This window comes from Anopheles stephensi, chromosome 2, assembly GCF_013141755.1.
Source record: "Anopheles stephensi strain Indian chromosome 2, UCI_ANSTEP_V1.0, whole genome shotgun sequence".
Taxonomy (NCBI): domain Eukaryota; kingdom Metazoa; phylum Arthropoda; class Insecta; order Diptera; family Culicidae; genus Anopheles; species Anopheles stephensi.
The window spans coordinates 27,694,697-27,714,878 of record NC_050202.1 but is presented as its reverse complement, the minus strand read 5'-3'; the positions used below and the strand labels follow the sequence as shown (position 1 = coordinate 27,714,878).

General features: G+C 43.7%; 2 protein-coding genes across 2 annotated transcripts in view; both read right to left on the bottom strand.

Annotated features, from left to right (window-relative positions):
* Positions 1–1,563: 1,563 nt before the first annotated feature.
* LOC118506028 lies at positions 1,564–8,011 on the bottom strand. The gene is made up of 3 exons (XM_036042645.1): positions 7,685–8,011; positions 4,859–5,028; positions 1,564–4,795 (listed from the first exon to the last, which is right to left on the bottom strand). Exons 1-3 carry the CDS (start codon positions 7,758–7,760, stop codon positions 4,472–4,474), a joined length of 570 nt encoding a protein of 189 aa, XP_035898538.1. The 5' UTR covers positions 7,761–8,011; the 3' UTR covers positions 1,564–4,471.
* Positions 8,012–12,191: 4,180 nt separating this feature from the next.
* The window catches only part of LOC118506026 (serum response factor homolog), a 121,675-nt gene continuing 113,684 nt past the window's right edge, over positions 12,192–20,182 (bottom strand). The window contains exons 4-5 of the mRNA XM_036042639.1: positions 12,999–13,614; positions 12,192–12,932 (exon numbers count right to left, since the gene is read on the bottom strand). Coding sequence (XP_035898532.1) covers positions 12,697–12,932; positions 12,999–13,614 — 852 coding nt within the window. The 3' untranslated portion in view covers positions 12,192–12,696. The remainder of the gene's footprint in view (positions 12,933–12,998; positions 13,615–20,182) is intronic.

Below are 20,182 nucleotides of genomic sequence, written 5' to 3'. Positions count from 1 at the left end.
TGTGCAAAAGGGGGAGAGAGAAAAAGAAAAGGAAACGTTATATATTATTCAGCAGACAATAAATACATTTAAACTGTAAGTCTAACTAACTTTGTAATGTAGCGAGAAAACCCCCACGAAGGATGCTTCAGTAAGGAGCACAGGCATGTAGTAACCATTAACTCGATGGACAAGGATTAGGTTTTTTGGTATAGATAGTGGCAACCGAGATTACCAGACCAGTGTGGTGCGATGGTGAACTAGGGAGGGCATTTCATTGCTGCACGACGGATCACAATCATAATCAGCAGTGTACAGCAGGGAGATATGTAAGGGTATAACACCTTTAAGCTAGGGCGTCAAAACACACACACACACACACACACACACGCATCCCACAAAAAAAACCCGTACTATCGCGAATTGCACTAGCGATGCAAAGGTGAAAGTGTTGGGGCGATCGTTCAATAAGGATATGAACGCACTGTAACAAAACACCCTAGACAAACTGAACAGTGAGATCAAACAGAAAATATCGTTTAGAAATACTATACCACTTGTAATAACACCCGTTTGGTAATGTTCTTTTTACAGGGCACATATATATATACATACATATATACATAATATAGATATACACGTGAAGCTAACAGTTGAGGGAGAGAGGGAGAAAGGTGGACGAAAGTCAAATCAACACTAGGTACTTGGTGTCACAGTATAGGCTAGAGACTGGCTACATATAGGCGCATTCCCAGGAGCAGGAGCTTACCCTATCGCACCCCGTAAGTCCGTAAGTGTGTGTGTGTGTGTGTGTATGTACGCGTATTTATATGTATCTGTATGTGTGTGTGTGCGCGCGCGTGCGTATGCGTGTATTTTGTCGATGTATTAGTAATAAAACTCCCCCCCTCACCCCCCCGCTCCCCCGATCATCCTCCAACAAAGGCACAACACTAAGGAAGTGTCCCAATTTTGGGGCGTTTTAAGTAAAAAAAATTCTGAAGTGGAATTCTGTAAACTGATACTAAAGGAGGGAAGGCAGCGCAACACTTGGGCGGATACAGGAGTAGGGGGGGAAGAATAGGGTTTTAGCATATTTAAAAGGGGATGCCGGTTGAGCTCGTGTAATGGAAGCACTGGCTTCAACCACTAGTAACTACCGGAAACAAAACCTGCTGCTGGACCAAGCAACAACTACACTAATAAGGAGGTGTTTTTGGTGTGATTTTTCCCTTTGGTTTACTGCGAGTGCGATTTTCATAGGAACTCACCTTTCTAAAAACAAACGGGAACATCCCTTACTTGTTTCTCATGTCATAAGACAAGTGACTCAATGTTTCATGCTACAATGTGCGATGAAAAAGATATAACAACAGTTGTGTTTTGTATCAAAATCGCTTATTGTTTTAATCATTTAGCCACTTGTGATATCAACTTTATTGCTACATTCCCATATTTCATTTTCTTTACCACAAATCATTACTCTTTACTTATCCTTCAACAAGGATACACACCGTTACACTAGGCGTTACACCGTCTCGCCAGCAAGCCGTTACTGGTTTGCTATAATTTTTTGCTATAGAAAAATTCGATGTGTAAAGTAGCGTAACGGAGGCATCGTTGAGGCGCGAATAGCAACGCAAGGAATTTGAATCCGAACACGGCAAACAAATCAAACTTAGACTGTAAGAGCAAGCTACTAACAGGGGCTAAACAGGTGTGAGATAAGGATGAAAACAAAAAAATACGAAGTTATATGAAAATGAAAATGAAAACAGGCGATTAGTTGTTGCACTTATTTGTTACAGCGGGTGATAAGGAACCCGAATTGAATAATTAGAACTTTTTTTTACATTTGTGTGATAAAAACCTATTTTTCCTTGAGCTATTGTTTTTTTGTTGGCGTCATGTAGAGCAATTTCCTTTCCCCGTGCAACGTAGATTACACGATGGTTAATGGTGGGCCTAACAGTACATAGATTCAGGGTCGCGAAAATCACGCGTGTAGCGTGTTTAGTTTTTCATAGTTAGTTAGTTTTTTTATTGGTATAAAAAATCGATAACGACTTGCAATGTATTTAAAATGCAAAATGAACGAGAGCAATGTGTGAATACAAAGACAAGAAGTCAAAGGGTATAGTTTTTAAACAACGGCTACGAAACGGGCAACCAGTAAGGCACGTGCTTCTTGTCGATGAGTTAATGTGTTGTGTACTACTGTGAACTGAAGTTTACTATTCATAGCCCAAAATGGGGAAAAGAAGCAACAAAAAATAATATTTCATAAGGCCGATAAGTTTTCCTAGCACACAAACAAACAAACAAACAAACAAACAAAAGCAATCAATGGAATGATTATGGGAAAAAGAAAGAAATTACAAATTATACGGTGTTATAGATTTTAAAGTCTACATCCATAAATTTGCGCACAGTTTTTTCGTATCCGTATCGTGTCTCTTTATTGAGCCGTTTGGTAATAACGCGAATTGAGGGTAACACACTGTACCGTACCGCATTTGAGTCTCCTTCCGTTAGGAGCGGCGCATTATAGCAGGGATATATTCTTATTCGTATCGAACGTATGCTAGCAACAAACAAACAGCAAATCCAATAGGTTTCAGAAGACGTCGATTTTCCGTGCCAGCTTTTCACTCTTATTGCTGCTGGTTATTCCTTTCTTTCACGCCTAACACTGCTTCAAAAACTTTTTATCTGAAATCGCTTCTGACCCGTCTGCTCCACCTTCTGCCGTGTGAGGTTTTGTAACGCTTCGTCCTATTAAAACAAACTTCAAGCAAAATGAGCAAGAGCAGGGAACGACAGGGAAGGCGATGGATGGCAAACACATTACGAATCTGTTTCCAGGTTCGGTTCGAAAGATTTGTTAAGAGTACAAACAAAGCAACAACAAAAAAACACAATTTGCAGCACTTTTTCCACAACACCGGTAGTCAAGAAGCGAGCGAGGAGTAAAGAATCAAAGGCCAACAGGAGCGAAGAGAACAAACAGCACGATGGAATCGTACCAAACGGCCAGGATGCAAGTAAGATGCATAGTTACTAATCATACATAAGCTAAGTGGATGTCACAATAGAATCAAATGATAAACGACCCATTTTACGCTCGCCTGCCTATTCCCGTCTTCGTTTTGCTCGGCAGGATGAGAGCGGATCAACATACACCAACTCACCCTTCAACGAAGGAAATAAAACCGCCGAAACTTACTGTACCATCACGTTTTTCCACCCCCTTTTCCTACGTAGAAACTGCACACACACGCGCGCAATGCTAGTGCAATGCAGTAGAGGATGTGTAGTTTTTTTGTAATAAAATGATAAACCAACTGGATCATAAACGCACAACATAAAGGTGAAGTGTCTGAACAACACTACGAAACGGTATGCGAGTGGTAATAGCAGAGTGAGACGGAAAGGGAAAGTTCGGAACAAAGAAGAACTTGACTATTGTTCAGCAAGGAATCGAACAGAATGGTTAAATCATGATAAAGGATGAAAGTTGAAAGTAAACTGAATGATGCTACAAAAGCAAGAGTGCAGGTGAGCATCATTGAAAGAAGGATTAAACGGATGAAACTGAGGCACACGCATGAATGAACGAAAGTGGTGGCAGGAAAACAAAACAGAAAAAAACGAAGAAAAAAAAAGCAAAACACTCTCGCCCTCCCTCACTCTCGCTCCCTCACACACACAAACTCCTAAACACGATGGGATTGTTTAATAATGCTCGAGGATTCAAAGTCACGAAACTCACACATCTAGATTAACGAGGTGTTTATTTTATAAAAGTATTATACGGGTATGCCAAAAAGTATATTTAATATAAAGTAACTAAATATAAATGAATTATTAAGTAAAAGCAAACAAACAAAAGGGAAAAAATACTAAAAAAAAACACGAGATGAAACGATGCGTCGATGGAGGAAGAAGCAGAATGTACGATTTTTCTCTCGATAACGTGTGAAGCAATGAGCCAAAGAGGTTGGGCGAACGATTGAAGCAGCGTGAAACGAAAGGCAGGCACATGGATTAAAATTAAAGTAACAAAGCAAAAACAAACAAACAAACAGATAAATGCGCTAGAAGCATAACTAAAGGGTGAGAATTCGATGTTAGATTGTGGCGTGAGGCGGGAAGAACACGTTGTAAACAGAAAACCTAACAACCACAGCAACCACAGCAGACAACAACAAAAACAAATAGTTTGCAAAAGGGGAAAAAAGAGACAGCAAACACTCTATATAATTATATATATACACACACAAACACACAAAACATATAGCGAGCGCAATAAGAACAAGGGCACGGAAGTGAAGTGAGAATGCAAAGAAGAGAATACACACAAACAGACAAACCAATACCAAAACCAAACAAACAAACAAACAAGCAAACGGAACCTATATTAAAGAAACCAGAAACTGAAAACTTAATAAATGTATGTTTAATAAAAAACCAACCCACCCCGCTGTACGTGTTAGTGGTGAGACTTTTTCCTGTACTGATTCATCTTCAGGCGCATGCTGGTGAGGTGTCCGATGCTGAGATCCGATCCGCGCCGTCGCCGATCATGCTGCTCCTGCTCGTCTTCCTCCGTGCCGGACGCTGACGGACGTCGCCCATCGCCGTCCGGTGGTGCGGACCGTTCCAAACCCGAATCATCGCCATCGTGGTCCGGCGGCCGGGTACCGTCCGCCGATCGGTCATCTTCACCTTCCTCCGGTATCGTGCTGGCATCGTTTTCCGTCGCGTCCAGGCTGGCTTTGTCGAACGTTGTTTTCTGGGAGCGATTTGCTAGGAACTGCAAATATGCATTCCACCATGAGCTGTGATTGGTAAAGTGGCGTTTGTGCGAGTGTGTTACCTGTTGTCTTCGTGTTTCGGCGGTGGCTAGCTTTTCCTCCAACTCCTCCATGCTTGGTGTCGAGCTCGATTGCTCCTCGAGTCGTTTCAGGCGACGTGGTGGGTGTTTTCTGATAAGGCTCTCGGGGGTTTCTGTATCGCCGAGAGGAATTTCAAATGCTTCGGGTCGTGCTGGAAATGGTGGTAATTATGTTGGTGGGTGACGAGTATCTCATTGATTTTTAATAAAGGAACGAAGCTTGGCTAAAGATGACATGTGTTGTAGTGTGTTTTAGTTGTTTAATATCATCTTCTGGAATCTACAACAGTTGCAACTTATTAGGTAAATTATGCTCCAGAAATAAATTTTGAATAAAATGTAAGCTCGAGAACAAAATGGTGAGCTCGGGATGGGCCAGCAGCCTTCTCGTTTGTTCCTCGTCAGTGAGGACTGTCTGTACAATCACGTGGTATCTTTTTTATCGTTTATTTATAGAGGCTTTGGATCTCTGAGACCTCATTCACCTCTTTCGAGTATGGCTTAACTCGAGTATGGCTTTCGAGATGGAAGGCATGACCTACCAGGTCGTAAAGCCAAGACGAAGAAGCTCCAGAGCTTAAAAACTAGTATGATACTCTCATTGGAGTAATTCACATTCTGATTAGAGCATCCTTTAACAATTTTGGAAAAAAAAACTTTAAAACAATACAATTTAAAAAAAAATTGAGTGTCCTTTCAAACAAATAAACATTCTCAAGACGACACCAAAGCTTTCGTTTAGCGATTTCTTCCGGATGATTCTGGACACCAAGGATGCGACGTTAGGTTTGTGCTTTAAAATGCGCCCAATTTTATTAATTTAAAAAGTAAAGGACTACAAGAGCGTTACAACTTATAGAGACATTGCATGATGGCTTTCAACCATTATTTGGGTGGGTTCAATTTGACGTGTGATATTTTTATTTCAACATGTCATAGGGTCACGATTTTTTCTCAAAAGAAGTTGAGCTCCACACAGTGTAGCACGTGGCGCTTGAACAGTCCTCCAATTTTGAGATACAATTTAGAATTTGCTTTCACACAAGCATCAATGAAATGAAAGCGGTGTATTCAAAATTTCATAGATGCCACAAAGAAAAACGAAACGACTATAAGCAGGATGTTTGATTTGAAACATAAACTCGCAAAAATGTCGAATAAAACCGAGCGAACTTTGCGGGCAGTAGAGACAGTATCAATATTGAAGAGCTTTTCGTCGGAGAATAGGATGAGCATTTATTCCTTAGTATTTCTCAAAGATGTCCCGCATGGTAGGATGTCCCCTAAAAATATTCTAACGGGGATCAAGGAACACACTCTACACACACTCTTACACACTCTATACAGAACCGGAGCCTTGAGGTAGATAGATGATGCCCTAGCCATCCTGCACATGCAACTCGTAGCTCTACAAGAGATCCGTTAGCTAGGGAATGGTGTGCGTAACAGACGTGGTAGTAACCGCTACGACATTTACTACGGATGGGCTTGCCTGTCTTCATTTCAATCTAACGCTAGAGAGAGCCATCCGTGACTCGGAGGTGGAAACTTCGAAGATCATCTTATATCAGTCAATCCAGCATCCTGGCATACTATATGCTGATACCTGGCGACACATACACCATTGGTTTGAGGGTCTCCTACGCAGCTGAAACTTACTAAAGCACTGAGCGAACGGTACTAAACCTCGGGTTGGAGTTTGACGAGGTGAAAACCATAATGATGATGGCAACCACCATGCTACCTTTGAAGTTGTCTAAAACTTCACCTACCTAGGGTCAACAGTCAGCACCATCATAGAACGTTTATAGTCATAGAAGGTTCACCAGGCAACGGTGGGTTGGTCGTGTCATGAGAATGACACCGGACTATCCAATGAGTTCAGGCTGTCCAGATGGACTAAAGTGACTTGGTAGGCCAAAATTGAGATGAAAATAGGACGTTTATGCGTCCGTCAGAACGGCTGGGATAATCGACTGGCAGGCCGTATAACTAAGCAATTAATTATTTCTCATAAACTGCTCCTTGAAGGTTCCGTAAATAAGCAGGTGTCCTTGAACATTTTACTGATGAAACATACCGGCTTGCGAACACACGGACCGTATTTATCACGTTTGGTCGAACGCATAGTCCTCCCCAGTTTTCGTCTTTCTTAGTGCCTTTAAATAAAACATACCTGGATGTGCTTATATTGACCCATTCGTCACGGGTAATTTTCTACACCTTTTTACTAGCAACACCCTATAACAGTGTCAAAAAACGTGTGACAATCGAATGTCACCAAGTTTGGTCTATAATTATGGCGAGGGGTTTTCAAGTCACCTTGTTCCCTACTAGCCCTACTGACCTTTTAAACAGCTGAGCTGTAGAATGCAAATGGGGTTTGAGACAAAAAAGGATAATGATCTTGAAGGATCCGCACCAAGTGGAAAAAAACTTGACTAGAGTTGGGAGATACTAGAGTCTGAAGGATACTGGTACATCACAAAAATTTCCAATACTGAAAGAAAGCTTGATGATGAGCTTCTGGAAACTTAGTTAAGAATCCAATATTATTCACAAACACTTACATACAGACTCATCGTTTGACACATCACGTGAAGGTACTGAAATACGAATGGTCCCTCATCACTCAAATTTAATCAAACTTAAATTGAATTAAATGTATGCATCACCGGTAAACACAAACACACTTTTAGCCTTTACTGAACTTTGAAAGCTCTGGTTTTCAAGTTCGCACACAACACAGTCCAGAGATCCACAAATTTATACTTCGAACCTCTCCATCCAACTCCAGCAAACACTTACGATAGACGAGTTTGGAGATGGTCGAAACACCTTCGCCCGCCACCGGCACTGCAGCATTCGATGGTCCACATCCCATTATGATATCCTTCCGCAGAACATTACCAGCTTTATCCGCACATTGTCCAAGAGAGGAAGCTTTGGTTTTTGTTCAACCACCAATAATTGCTACTGCGTCATGCTCGTCCCAAAACCGTCCGCCTGTCTATTACTGGGCACGAATGTACGCGAGTCCTTGCCTCTCGCTAGTCACCGATGAACTGGACACGGGCAGGACTCTAAGCGTGGTTAGAAGTCCACACAAACACAAAAAAAGCCCGCCCAACAACAGCTCGTCCAATGGTTTGAGGTCGTGGTCGTGAACGTTAATTCCCATAAAATAAAGACTGAGGTCCATGGTTCCTTGTGTGTGTGCGCCATGGGTACGTTCCACGAGCAAAGCCGTTGTAACCATGTAATTATCGGACAATCGAAATCTACACCTTTTGCGTTGCTTTTCCCAATCCATTCACGGGCAGCCCGAGAAAAAAAAAAGCTCCAAGTTGTGACCCCACACTGAGAAACTCTGGTTGTAGTTGGAACGGGTGCGGAACGTATTGTTTGATTTGATTTGTGATTGGTGCTGGTTGCTTCACCCTGGCGAATTTTTGTGGACGGTTAAGGAACGTTCCTGCTTAAATTTTGGGTTTAAGAACCAAAAAGTCCCCTCAATCCGGGGCAAACATCCCGAAAACGAGTCCTGAGTCGTTGATGAATTTTCACGTGGAAGGTACTTATGAGCGGAACAGCTCATTAGGGGACAGCCAAATGTTTAATGGTGAAAATTGTACTGTAGTTAAATGCTTGCGGTGGGAAAATGTATAATTCTCTATGAAGTGTTTTGAAACGTTTCGAAGCGTAATAAACAAGAAATGAAATACTGAAAGACGCCATACTCACTCTCACCGGTTCCATATTTCAATGTTTTCCTATCGCTTTGATAAAGGTCACACGTTTATTAAAATTCCATTTCGAAGGTCAAGATGGCGATACAGTTCAGGGCCAGAAGGTTACTGTAAGGATTGGGAGGATTTTTTTTGGCTGTGTTGTTGGTTTCTTTCTTTGGACGAACCTGTTGAACGGGAGCCGAACTGCGCGCAACGGTGAAGCAGGAGCTGGAGGGTAAACGTGTGTGTTTATTGATTTGAACCGCTTAACCTTCAGTTTTTGGGGATGGTGGTAGTGCGGAGCAAGATTGAATTTGTTTGATAATCCAAGCTTTGCTAATCGTATTCCGAGCAACAGGGCGCTTGGACGTTTGTGGTTGGCTATAAGGTAGCAGCTCTAGGTTGAATGGTCCAAGCCAGGTGAATTTTTCAATTCAAATTATCTATAATTCTGTTGGAACATTACGTATTTTTCTTGCTCTTCTGTCACGTTTTAAATAATTTCGTTAAAAAAAATCGATACTATTTAAATTATAAATTTAAAAATTTTAAGCGAACAATTTAAGACACAAAAAATAGAAACAAGTAATCGAAATGAACTTCTACCAGCAAGCGGACAATTCGTTTGAGTTAGAATTGCACCGAACAACACACACAGCAAAAATCGATAGTCCAACGATTACCACTAGAGTGACACAAAGGCTATTCACCATCCCTGTCCGAGTCAGGTGTGAGTGTGTGTGATTATCCGGTCGGTACTCTTTGGAAATACTGTTGCTTAAAGCACGCGGTCAAGTTATCACACAAAAGGGGGCTTGCAGGGGGGAGGTTTACAAAGGGTACTAAAGGGAAGGGGGCCACCCAACAGGGTGAGTCCATTGACACGAGCTGGGCTTTCCCTTCCGGTTTGCATGTATCATACGCTACCAGTTGCATCATTGCCTGGTGTACGTGGAAAAGGGATCGATTAAGCAGGAGGGACTGACACTGACTGACACGCTGCGGTCCTTGCTTGATTAATTCGTGTGGTAGGCTACGAATGTGCTTGTCCTGGTGTGAACCACAATTTCCTGCATGCGAGAGTGTGTTCGCACTGGGCAGTGGGTCACAGGTTTGATGCTTTTCGGAGGATAAAGGGAGGGAACCTTCTTTATCGACAACTTGTCTACAGGGCGGTCTTGTCACCTAAATTGGACATGATTTGGATGGAATTAATAAGCTGGGTGTATGTGTGAGTTTGTGTGGTAATTAATGAGTAAACAGATAAGCCATCCAGAAACATATTCGTCCTTAGCATTGCTTCCGAGTCAAAGTTCAGCTCGTGACTTCATTGCAAGGACTAGTAGACCTAGTAGACCGCGGCATTAAGGGACCGAAACGAATCGCTTACACTTTGCTATGCCACACGCCCTCCTCACCGCACCGATACTTAACGAAGCGCTAATAAATGCGGAATTAATCAATTCCAATCACGATAGTTGCCGCAGCCAGCCGACGAAATTGCCACCCCTGATTTACGGACGGAAGCACACGAATCTCCGGTCAGGCGGACGATTTGAATTTCGATTAGAAACGCTTCCCGTACTGGGGAGGGGTGGGGGGGGGGGGACGAGTTGGGCGGGAGGAATAATGGTCACCCTCGCCGAAAAAGGAATCCACCGACCGCCAAGTACGGTGGGCGCAATAGTTAGTCTGTGTCCGGTGGCCCGTGAAAATATTCCGCCACGTTAACGACGAAATTGCATTTTTATGCTTTTAATTCTCTGATCGATCGCTGCACGGTTCGGCGTACTAAGTGGCGATCGTTAGGAGGAAGTAGAATAAAATTTGTATGCCACCACAGGCGTTGCAAATGTCTTACCAATCGCAAATCGATTTTTTATTACCTTCGTGTGTGTGTGTGTGCGTGTTTTTTTTCGGAGCTACATCCTGACTGTGTGTTGCGGCGCGAAGAAGCTTTCAGTTCATTCACGAAATTCTTAACTGATTTTATTAAACATTTTTCGTATCAAAAGAAATAGGAAAGGCGAACAAATGGTAAAGGATTATCAATGGAGACGCCCAGTTAGGCGTCGAAAGCTCACAATAATGATGGTTACAATGAACCAGTGGCCTTATTAGCTAACAAATAAGTTATACGCATTTAGCTCGGTTAAGCAGCAGCATTAAGAACAAAATCGCAAAATCATCGATCAGAAGAGTGCAACATCACAAACACAAACGCTATCGAAGAAGGTGGGTTATGGTACGGTGAAATGTTAAGTGTAAGGAACGGGAAAGGACACTAAACGGAAACGTGGAAACTGGAAAAAGAATACAAAGCAACAACAACAACAATGCAACAGACGCGGCCAGGCGTATGTGGCTTGTTGGGTTTTTTCTTGCCTTAAAATGCGACACGGCTTTTACGTCCTCTACAGTGGCTATTACTGTTCCCCGGGTTGGGGATCGTTAGAAATGCATTTTTTTTCTTCTTATTAATCCTTCTCTGCCGGTTGTCCTTTATGTGTGGAGAATTGGGTTTGGATCTAGAAAAACTACACTTTGCGTGAGGTAGTGTTCATCGTAATTCAAAAGATAAACCATACAGGGTTTCTCGGGCCACGTCAAACACTTTGCCAACAGCGTAAAGCGCTATTCATCCGTCAACTAGGCATATTCCATGTCCAGTCGAGTTAGTATTTTACGGAGTTGAAAGTTTGGTTTCCTTTGTGGAGAAGGGTTCTTCTTCTTCTTCTTTTTCTTCTTCTTAATTGCCCTAATGACCTCTTACAGGGTTTTCGAGAAGAACTAACGATGTGCGAGCCATTTCTGGGCAATGGCTAGGATGAAGTAAACAATTGCCAGGTAGAACTGGCGATGTGCTACCCTTTCTACACTATGGCCAAGTTGAACTAGACACAGGCTAGGTTGAAGTGGAGGATAGCCAGGTTTAACTGAAATGTCAAATTTGAAACGATTGCTTGCAACGTATATTGTTTGTTATTATACAATTATTACTTACTGCGCTTTGAACATGTTTCAGTGCTCAAAAACAATTTTTTTTGTAATGTTGTTTAAATTTTGCCTTTTGATAGAAGATGACAGTTGAAGTTCATGTTTATAGTCAATGACTCGAATTCTTTTAACTATTGGTTTGCATATTTTACAGAAAAATAAAAAATACATTGGAAAGCAAAAACAACATTACAATAAAAAATATTTCTTTTTGAGCATTGAAACATGTTCAAAGCGCAGTAAATAATAATTTTATAATTACATACAAGCTACGTTGCAATTTAAGCATTCTCTTTCAATTAATATCCTTTAAAAAAATAATTACAAAAAGTATGTTTTTTATCGGTTATTTTTTTAATATTTTTCAAGCGTTACCCCAAACGTTTGCGAACGCTTCAGCAATCGTTTCAAATTTGACATTTCAGTTCAACCTGGCCATCCTCCACTTCAACCTAGCCTTTGTCTAGTTCAACTTGGCCATAGTGTAGAAAGGGTAGCACATCGCCAGTTCTACCTGGCAATTGTTTACTTCATCCTAGCCTTTGCCCAGAAATGGCTCGCACATCGTTAGTTCTTCTCGGAAACCCTGTAAGGTCATGCCTGCCATTTATGACTTACTAGACTTATTGATACCGCATGTTTGGATAGTCAGTCCTCACACAATTGGGGAACGGCCTAAATGGGAATTGAACCCCAGTCCTGTCGTGTGAAGACCGGCGCCGCTGTCCCCTTGCGAAGGTTTAACGAGGTCGAAATGCATACACGATGTCGGATCAGCTGTTTATGCTGTTGACTTATCGTGTTACAATGTTGAACTGGCCCGACAAAATCCTGTAACTCCAGTTTTTAGATCGGAAAATAATATGCCGACTGTACACATTGAAGTATTCACACGCTTCAACTTTGGCGTGTACAGTGTACATCCTCAATCCCGAAAAGATTTGCTACTAAAAAGGATGAAAGATAACGTAAACAAAGCACACTTGCGCTCACGAACGGGCTGAATAACTCCGCCGCACCTCGGATGAGCTTGGACCTCTCTTTTAGGACATTGTCGTTCCGGGACGAAGGTATAAGCGTACGAGTGATGCGCTAATCGATCACTTCAGTCTTAATAGCAGAAGCAGCGGACGATTGGTTTCGCCGCGATGAGGACGAACCGCCACTCCCGGTGCGTGTCGAAGTAACTGGAACAGATGAGCTGGGTGACGTAGAGGACGTTGAGTTGGCACTCGAAGATTTTTGCTGCCCATTAGACGAGTTTGATTTGGGTGGTGTTTTACCAGGCATCAGGGGCAGTGGTATGGTGACGTATTGCTGTGTTCCACCTGGGAATATTGAGGACAAGGTTAATTTGGGCGATGTTTAATGGGTGTACAAGACAGAGCTACTACCTTCGCTATGCAGCTGTATTTGACCCGATTGAAGCAGATTGAACAGCACATCCTGGGGTAAGCTGCTCAGTGCCGACGCCGGATAGATAATGCTGCTCGTTATCTGAGGCGCACCGCCTGCGGCGCCAGTTGCTGGTGCAACCGTACTGGATGATGTTGCGGCCACAGTAGCGGTCGGCGATACTACCACTGCTGCCGGCTCTTGCTTCACCTTCACCGACGAGGACTTTGCTTTCCCAGCCTTGGGTGGCTGTTTCTGCTGGTGTAACTGCTGCTGGCGGTGCCCTATTTGTTGCTGCTGAAGTGCTTCCTGCTGCTGCTGAATTTGCTGCTGGATTGCGTTAATCGTGGCCGCATTGGCAGACAGCACGTTTGTCGTGGACGTACCGGCCGCACTCGAGGGTAGTGCGGTGCTGCCGGCATTCTGTGATGATCCTGCACCTCTCGTGGAAGGTTTCTCGCTCGAGCTACCTTGCTGGTGATGATGATTATTGTTACTGCTGCTGCTGCTGGCATTGTGATTATTGCTAGTTTTACTGCTAAGACCTGGAGGGGGCGATTCCGGTAACGAATACTCGTCCGACTCACTTCCGGACGACATCGGCGACCGGTCATCCTGCGACGAGAGTGAAAAGGGTAAAGAAGAAGATGGTGGGAAAAAACAAGTGTCAGTAACGACAGGTTTACTTATTGGCAATTTGTTTTGACACGATGGCCGGCAATGGTGTGCCGTACGACAAATGGCGTATCAAAGCTGGCGTAACAAAAACATGGCGTGCGTGCACATGATCTATGGAAAGCACAAACGAAACACATCGGAAAACTAGCATCCTTCGCCGTAGCCGTAAAAGCGCATGGGCAGCAGATATTACACAATCTGTAACAAAAACGGATTAGCGAGCGGCGGAGGAATGGGAGAGATAAATCGTTTCTGACCAAATGTAATGATCGGGTTGCGTTTTGCGCAGTGAAATGCGTATGGATAGGGTAGGGTAGTAGGTTGATCGTAGCCATAAGTTAGATGAAGCAAAGTGATGGACGGATGCATGATGTACGACGCCATGGGGCTTGCTGATGGTGCGATGTGCTGAGGTCCTCCACGCTGATGGATATAAGCCCACGGGGATGATAAAACGTGTCGTAATTTATAGATGCAGCCCATACTATCTTTCGTACAAAGAGATTGGCTTGGATATTGTGGAAACGGATAGCAAACTACATAATTAAACAATTATTACATTAGATAGGGAGTTTTTGAAGTTTTAAGATAACTAGTCTATTTAAAATAGATTGCTTTTAAATATAATAAAAATGGGATTTCAGAACAGAAAGTGTGACTGTTGTACTTCATCTTCAAACTTCAATAAAAGACGCTTGGTAGTAAGAGCTTCAATATTAACAAATACTGACGTGCTCCACAAGTGACGAACCCTGTGGTATGTGCCCGCATAGACAAGTTCCAAAAGTTTCGCCGGTGTGTTTTTTTCCACCACCTCCAACGCTTCTTCCCCTTCACAACCGATACAACCCCCGACCCGCGTATGGTAAGGTATTTCATTAATAAAATATTCCACCCGAATTTGGCGAACCGTCTCTACCCGATTGGGAAAGTTCGATAGCTTCTGCTGCATGCCTTTTTCGGACTGGCCGCAAAGCAGTCGGGCAGTCCCCCCCCGCCGATATTCTGTATATCTTTTCCGCACGGGGACGATCACCTGTCGGAAAGGGGACACCTAGCTTGTGCGCACTTGTGCGTCATTTTTCGCCAACCGGAGCCGACCAGTCTCCCGCGCGCGCGCGCTTGAAGGCTTTCCCTCGCCGGCGGGCCCGAACATAATATCACCCGGGCCGAGCTGTGGTGTATTTTATTAATGAAGCGCAAAATTATGACGTGCCGTCCGTCGGTTGGATGGTAGCGCGCGAGCAAAACATCATCGGCCCGAAGGAAAGCATTTCCCAGTGCAGTGCTTGTGTGGATGCGGCCGGAACCATCGCAGACCAACTGACGCACGCGTGACAAGTTAGGTGAGGCTGCCTCGGTCGATCTGACAAACGAGATATTTTCTATTTTTATGCATGACAACGGCGCACCTTTTTGGGTCAAACGCGAATACCACCGGTTTGGAAGGATCCACGCTGCAGGTAGAAGACGGGCACAACAGGCGCGCTATGAGAGAAGCGCTGCAATTGCACATTGCTCCGGTAGCATTTTCTTTTTTTCCTTCCTTCACCCGCTGTTTACTTTCGTACCTCGGCATCCACAGCATCCAACAGCACGGTGGAGTGGTGCAATGCTGGTGCTGGAAAAACTTGACGATACCATAATGTTTAGTGGTAAAGACAAATTACGAATTCAGAAACCTTCCTCATACGCATGCCCGTGGTGGACTGATGGTATTTTCTTCGGAGCGCCTTGCTGCCTGGTACGAACGTCGTGGTTGGATAGTGGGAGCTACAATTTTACGAAAAAAATATGGCAAATCTTCTTCTTCTTCCTTGGCAATCCTAAGGAAAGCCTAATAGACCTATTTTAATAAAATTTGGTTTTGATGAATAGCCTTATTTTGGACAGCGATGCGAATTGGACTACAAAACGAAATGTCCTTGAGTCACAGCTTTCTCTTATTTTACGTTCAAGAAGTACTCTAGAGGATTATTACTGTCAAACTGTCAAGATCCGGCATCTTGGGCATGCTTGGGCAAAATAGATAGGTGATATCAGCAACTCATTCTGTGGCGAAACGAGACAAAATAAAATTGAGCTAAACTGACAGGCATGCTAGAGTTGGATGAAAAACTTGGAATAACTAAATATCGTTCGTTTAGGATAAATTCTCACTGGCAAGTAGGAACCTTTTTTAGGAAAAAACCTAAACTCACTGAAAGGCCTCGTACCAAACAGGAAAAACGAAACTATGATAAACAATGGTAACGTGTCAGGACATGTCATAAAACAGCTCGAAATTATCCAGACATCAGGAAATCCTAAATAAACTATGGCATGAGTACAATACAAGAGTACAGAACATAGACCGGAAAAGATTATTGCTAGAGCCCAACACATACATTATCGCTGCACATTTAGTTTAACAAAAAAAGGACCAACGCGAAGATCAAGGTACGATCGTATTATCCGTAGAGCAGTGACGGAAAGATCATTCGCGAATAGAGTAAACGACGCACAGGCAAAAATAAGAAAATAAACATACAGCGCGTATGCACTATGAATTTAGCCTATCAAAATATGCATAGGACGATATGCGATGCATTTCCCAGAGCCACGTGATCTTACGGTCCGGAACCATAAACAGATAAGAGAGCGTCGCTTCAAGGTTCGGGATACGCCCGACACTATAGGTTTATGTTACTTCAGGCCGAAAGAGGTGCTATCTCTTTCGAACTTTTTCTTTCATTCTAACAACCTAACTTTCGGGATTGTTTTAGTATATAAGACAAGATTTTTTTAGAATAAAATTGACTTGTAATTCAGACCTCAACCTAGAAGCTTGTGTTACATTGTTAGAGTTCTCTTGCAGATTCGAGAAGGTTTTTACCTTTGACTTCTCTACGAATGTTGGTCCCCCGCACTTTGGTGTTTCCCCACTCCGTTGGAAAAATTAAGCGAAAATAAGCCAAGCAAGGTCCACGGTTAGATACTTCTTCTGGTTATCCAGGAAAAAAAGGTTAACCATCTGATCACGCCACGGCAATCACGTTGTCCACGCCAAGTTAGTGAAGTGCGAGTTCGCCGCTAAAAACTTCTCTTGGTTATCCAGGAAAAAAAAGTTAGCCGCCTGATTCAAGCGACTCTGACAAGGCCAGGAATCTGCGCGGAGATTTCCCGAATCGACCATTCCTTCTCATGGTCGACTCGAATCGAAGTCTATCTTGGTCTTCTTGACCAATCCGTACGGACCGAACAATTTGAGAGGTCATACCGGTCAGACAATGGCTCACTAGTCGTAATGATGCCACTTAGTTGGATACTCAGTCCTCACTATGGGGAACGGTCCGTATGAGACATGAACAGCGGATGGACCAGCTGACCTCGCTTCTGTCCATCTTGTCCAACATTTTATAATATATAATTATAATAATTAAATTTAAAAGCCCTAGCTCTCTAACCTTCCTGTGGTGAAATTCAATGCACTTATAACCAACGATCAGGAAGGGCCTCAGTATTTCCAACATCTTCCCTGAGTGTAATTCCATTTCTCTAACATAGCAGCTTCAAATCGTCTGTAAGTCTCTGAAAACGTCTGTAATAGCTGAAAACACAGTGGATGTTTGGGTAGATTACTGAAGTCGCATGGACAGCTCATGATTTTTTTTTAAATTGCTCTTTTTTTCAATTTTCACCTCGTAATCAAATTATGGTTTTAAACTGTAAACAAACAAAGCATTTTGTTTCAAAACCTAAACATGTACAAGAGAAGTGCAAATCGCCCTTGTGTGGTCGATAAGTCGATTCAGTTTCCAAGGACCAACAATCACGCTGGATAGCAAAACTACTTCAACGACATTGTCCCACTTTGATTTCGATCTATCAAGCCGACAAAGATTACGTGCTTTTAATGACGGAAAACAAAAAGGTACAATTGCTAATAGGAAAAAAAATGTATGTATAGAGAAGGTGTTGATCTAGAAAAAGGACACACAGTCACGTTCATCGATTGTCGGACAGGCCTCGCAGGTAATCGATACACACACACACACACGCGCGCCGCGGTCTAATGAGAACGTTCGTCAACGTTCAAGGGTAGGTCCGGTGCCGTGTCACTATTCTGGCCCACAACCACTGTGCGAAGGCCTCACAACCACTGGCCCCAGCCACTAATTCCCAACGGTATCATCTCTCGGCGAGCTGGCTTGCGTATTTGTTTGCGAACGGGAAGAACGTGTACGTGCACACCTGCTGCACACCCGATAGGCGACACATTGCGTCGCGTACCGGGGCCACGATTCCCCGGCGGTCCCAAAAGTGACACCGGCCGATTGAAAGCATAAATTAATGACACCGCTGAGACGCAACAGTGATGCTTCCTTCCAACACGTTCGGACCAGACAGCGTGGACCTCGGGCAGCCGATGCATCTGGCAGAGCCATCGTGTCTATGGTGGACCGGATCATAGAACTGCGTACCGGGGGGTGGACGCACACACACACACATGGGGAGCTGGTCGGACACTTGGACAAACTTGACGAACCGTGCCCATCTACGGCTACAGCTACAACTGGTGCAGGTCGTGCCTGCCGTCGAGCCATAAGAAAAACGGTTGGAATGCGTTCGGGGAACGAAAAAAAATCGCGCTGCAATCGGTGCCCGGGTGCAGGCATGAAAGGCAAGGCAGGGGAAACATTTAATTCTAGTTAAATGTTGTTTGTCATAGAGCACACCATTTAGGAAAAGCACGCCACCTCGGACCTTCGATTGCTCGCCTATTGTACCAAACTTCATGCCGCCGGTCCCACCCATGGTCAGCGTCAGATGTCGTTTTTCATCGTTTTCTACGTGATCCAGTGCGCTTATCAAGCACGGGTACGATGGCACACTGTCGCTTGATGGAATAATCGATCTCGCTAGATCTCGCTGCTCCTTATCGCTTCGTGAAATCGTGGAAAAATATGTTCCATCCCGGTCCCGGAATGTGGCAGTAGAATTAATCTTTCCATTATCTGTCACAACGTGGTTCGCGAACTGCAAACCACGGAGACAGGCTTGAAGCTTTCCTGCTCGCCGCACAACTGTCACACTGCTGCCAAACTGTGTCTCGGGTGGCTTTTCCGATTTTCGTGCAAGGTGGTCCAGTTCGTAAATTCGTTGCAACCCGTTGAAAACGCATTCCATCGGATGTCTCAATTACACCCCAGTCTGTGGCCGATTTTCTCCAGAGGAATTAAACATTTGTTTTTTAAACTCGTTTCTTTACCTCTACCAGGACACCAACCAACAAAACGTACACTGCCCATAAAAGGTAAGAGTTGGATTGCTTTGGTCAAAAAATCTCCCACGATGACGGTTTGGGTGGTCTGCAACAGTACAGCAGGCAAAAACACATCCATCCCAACGGATATCGGAATTGCAATTCCGCCCAGCGTGTGATATGCCGAGTGAGTGCGAGGATGTACTGCTGCGTGCGTTTTTTACGTTTGTCTGCTGTTGTTTCACGTATACGTGTGAGCTTCAACGTGCTGCTTCTACCGAGACAAACGAGTTTGATTTTGTGGCAAAATATTTGACAATTGCGAATGTGCCCCGTGTCCTACCGTTCTTCCCAAGGGACTTATGCTTTTTTTTTGTTGCCATCTGCATTGCACTGCAGGACGCAAAAAAAAGTAATTAGCAAGTGCTTTCCCCAGTGGCGCATTTCGTCTGCAACGAGCATTCGAGCGGAAGGAATGTCAATGTTTGCACCCGATAAAAGTGACGAACTCAAGTCCTTTACCACCTGCTGGGTATGTAAGGGAAATTAAATGCGGAAAGTGTCCAATTTTTTTTCGCAAGTCTCGCTTTTTAACTCTGCTCTGCTGGAGTTCACAAGCGTTTTGCGAGTCCAGACATGATTTTTGTAATAGCATACATTGTTATCTGGATGCGATTGAGATATCGATAAAACAATGTGTTGCCAAACTTAGGATTTTTGTTTTTGTCTAGTAACCCATTCTCTAGTCTCTATCCAATTTAAGTCTTCTTCTTCTTCTTTCTTAGCACTAACACAACCTTGGTCTAGGGCTGCTATTTCTGGCTTTCTGCGACTTTACCGGAGTAAAGTAGTCAGCCGCAAGTACGGGGAGGCGGTCTAGATGGGATCTGAACCTCGGTCCTGCCGTGTGAAGACCGGCCGCACCTCCCCAATTTAAGTCTAGTAAGCCACCTAAGGTGATCTGCTGTCGAAATAAGGATGGGGATCTGGTCAGTTACCAGCCAGAGGTCCTCTCGCGATGGGCTCAGTACTTTGATGAATTGCTAAATGATCAGTTCAACGAACAGCTAGAAGCTCCACTAGCAGACGATACAATGCTACTGCCACCTAGCATTGATGAAACACGAATGGCCATCCGTCGGCTCAAGAACAACAAGGCACCAGGCACCGACGGAATAGTAGCCGAACTGATCATAAACGGTGGTGTAACACTCGAACAGGAAATTCATCAAATTATTACTGAGGTATAGGATAGCGAAT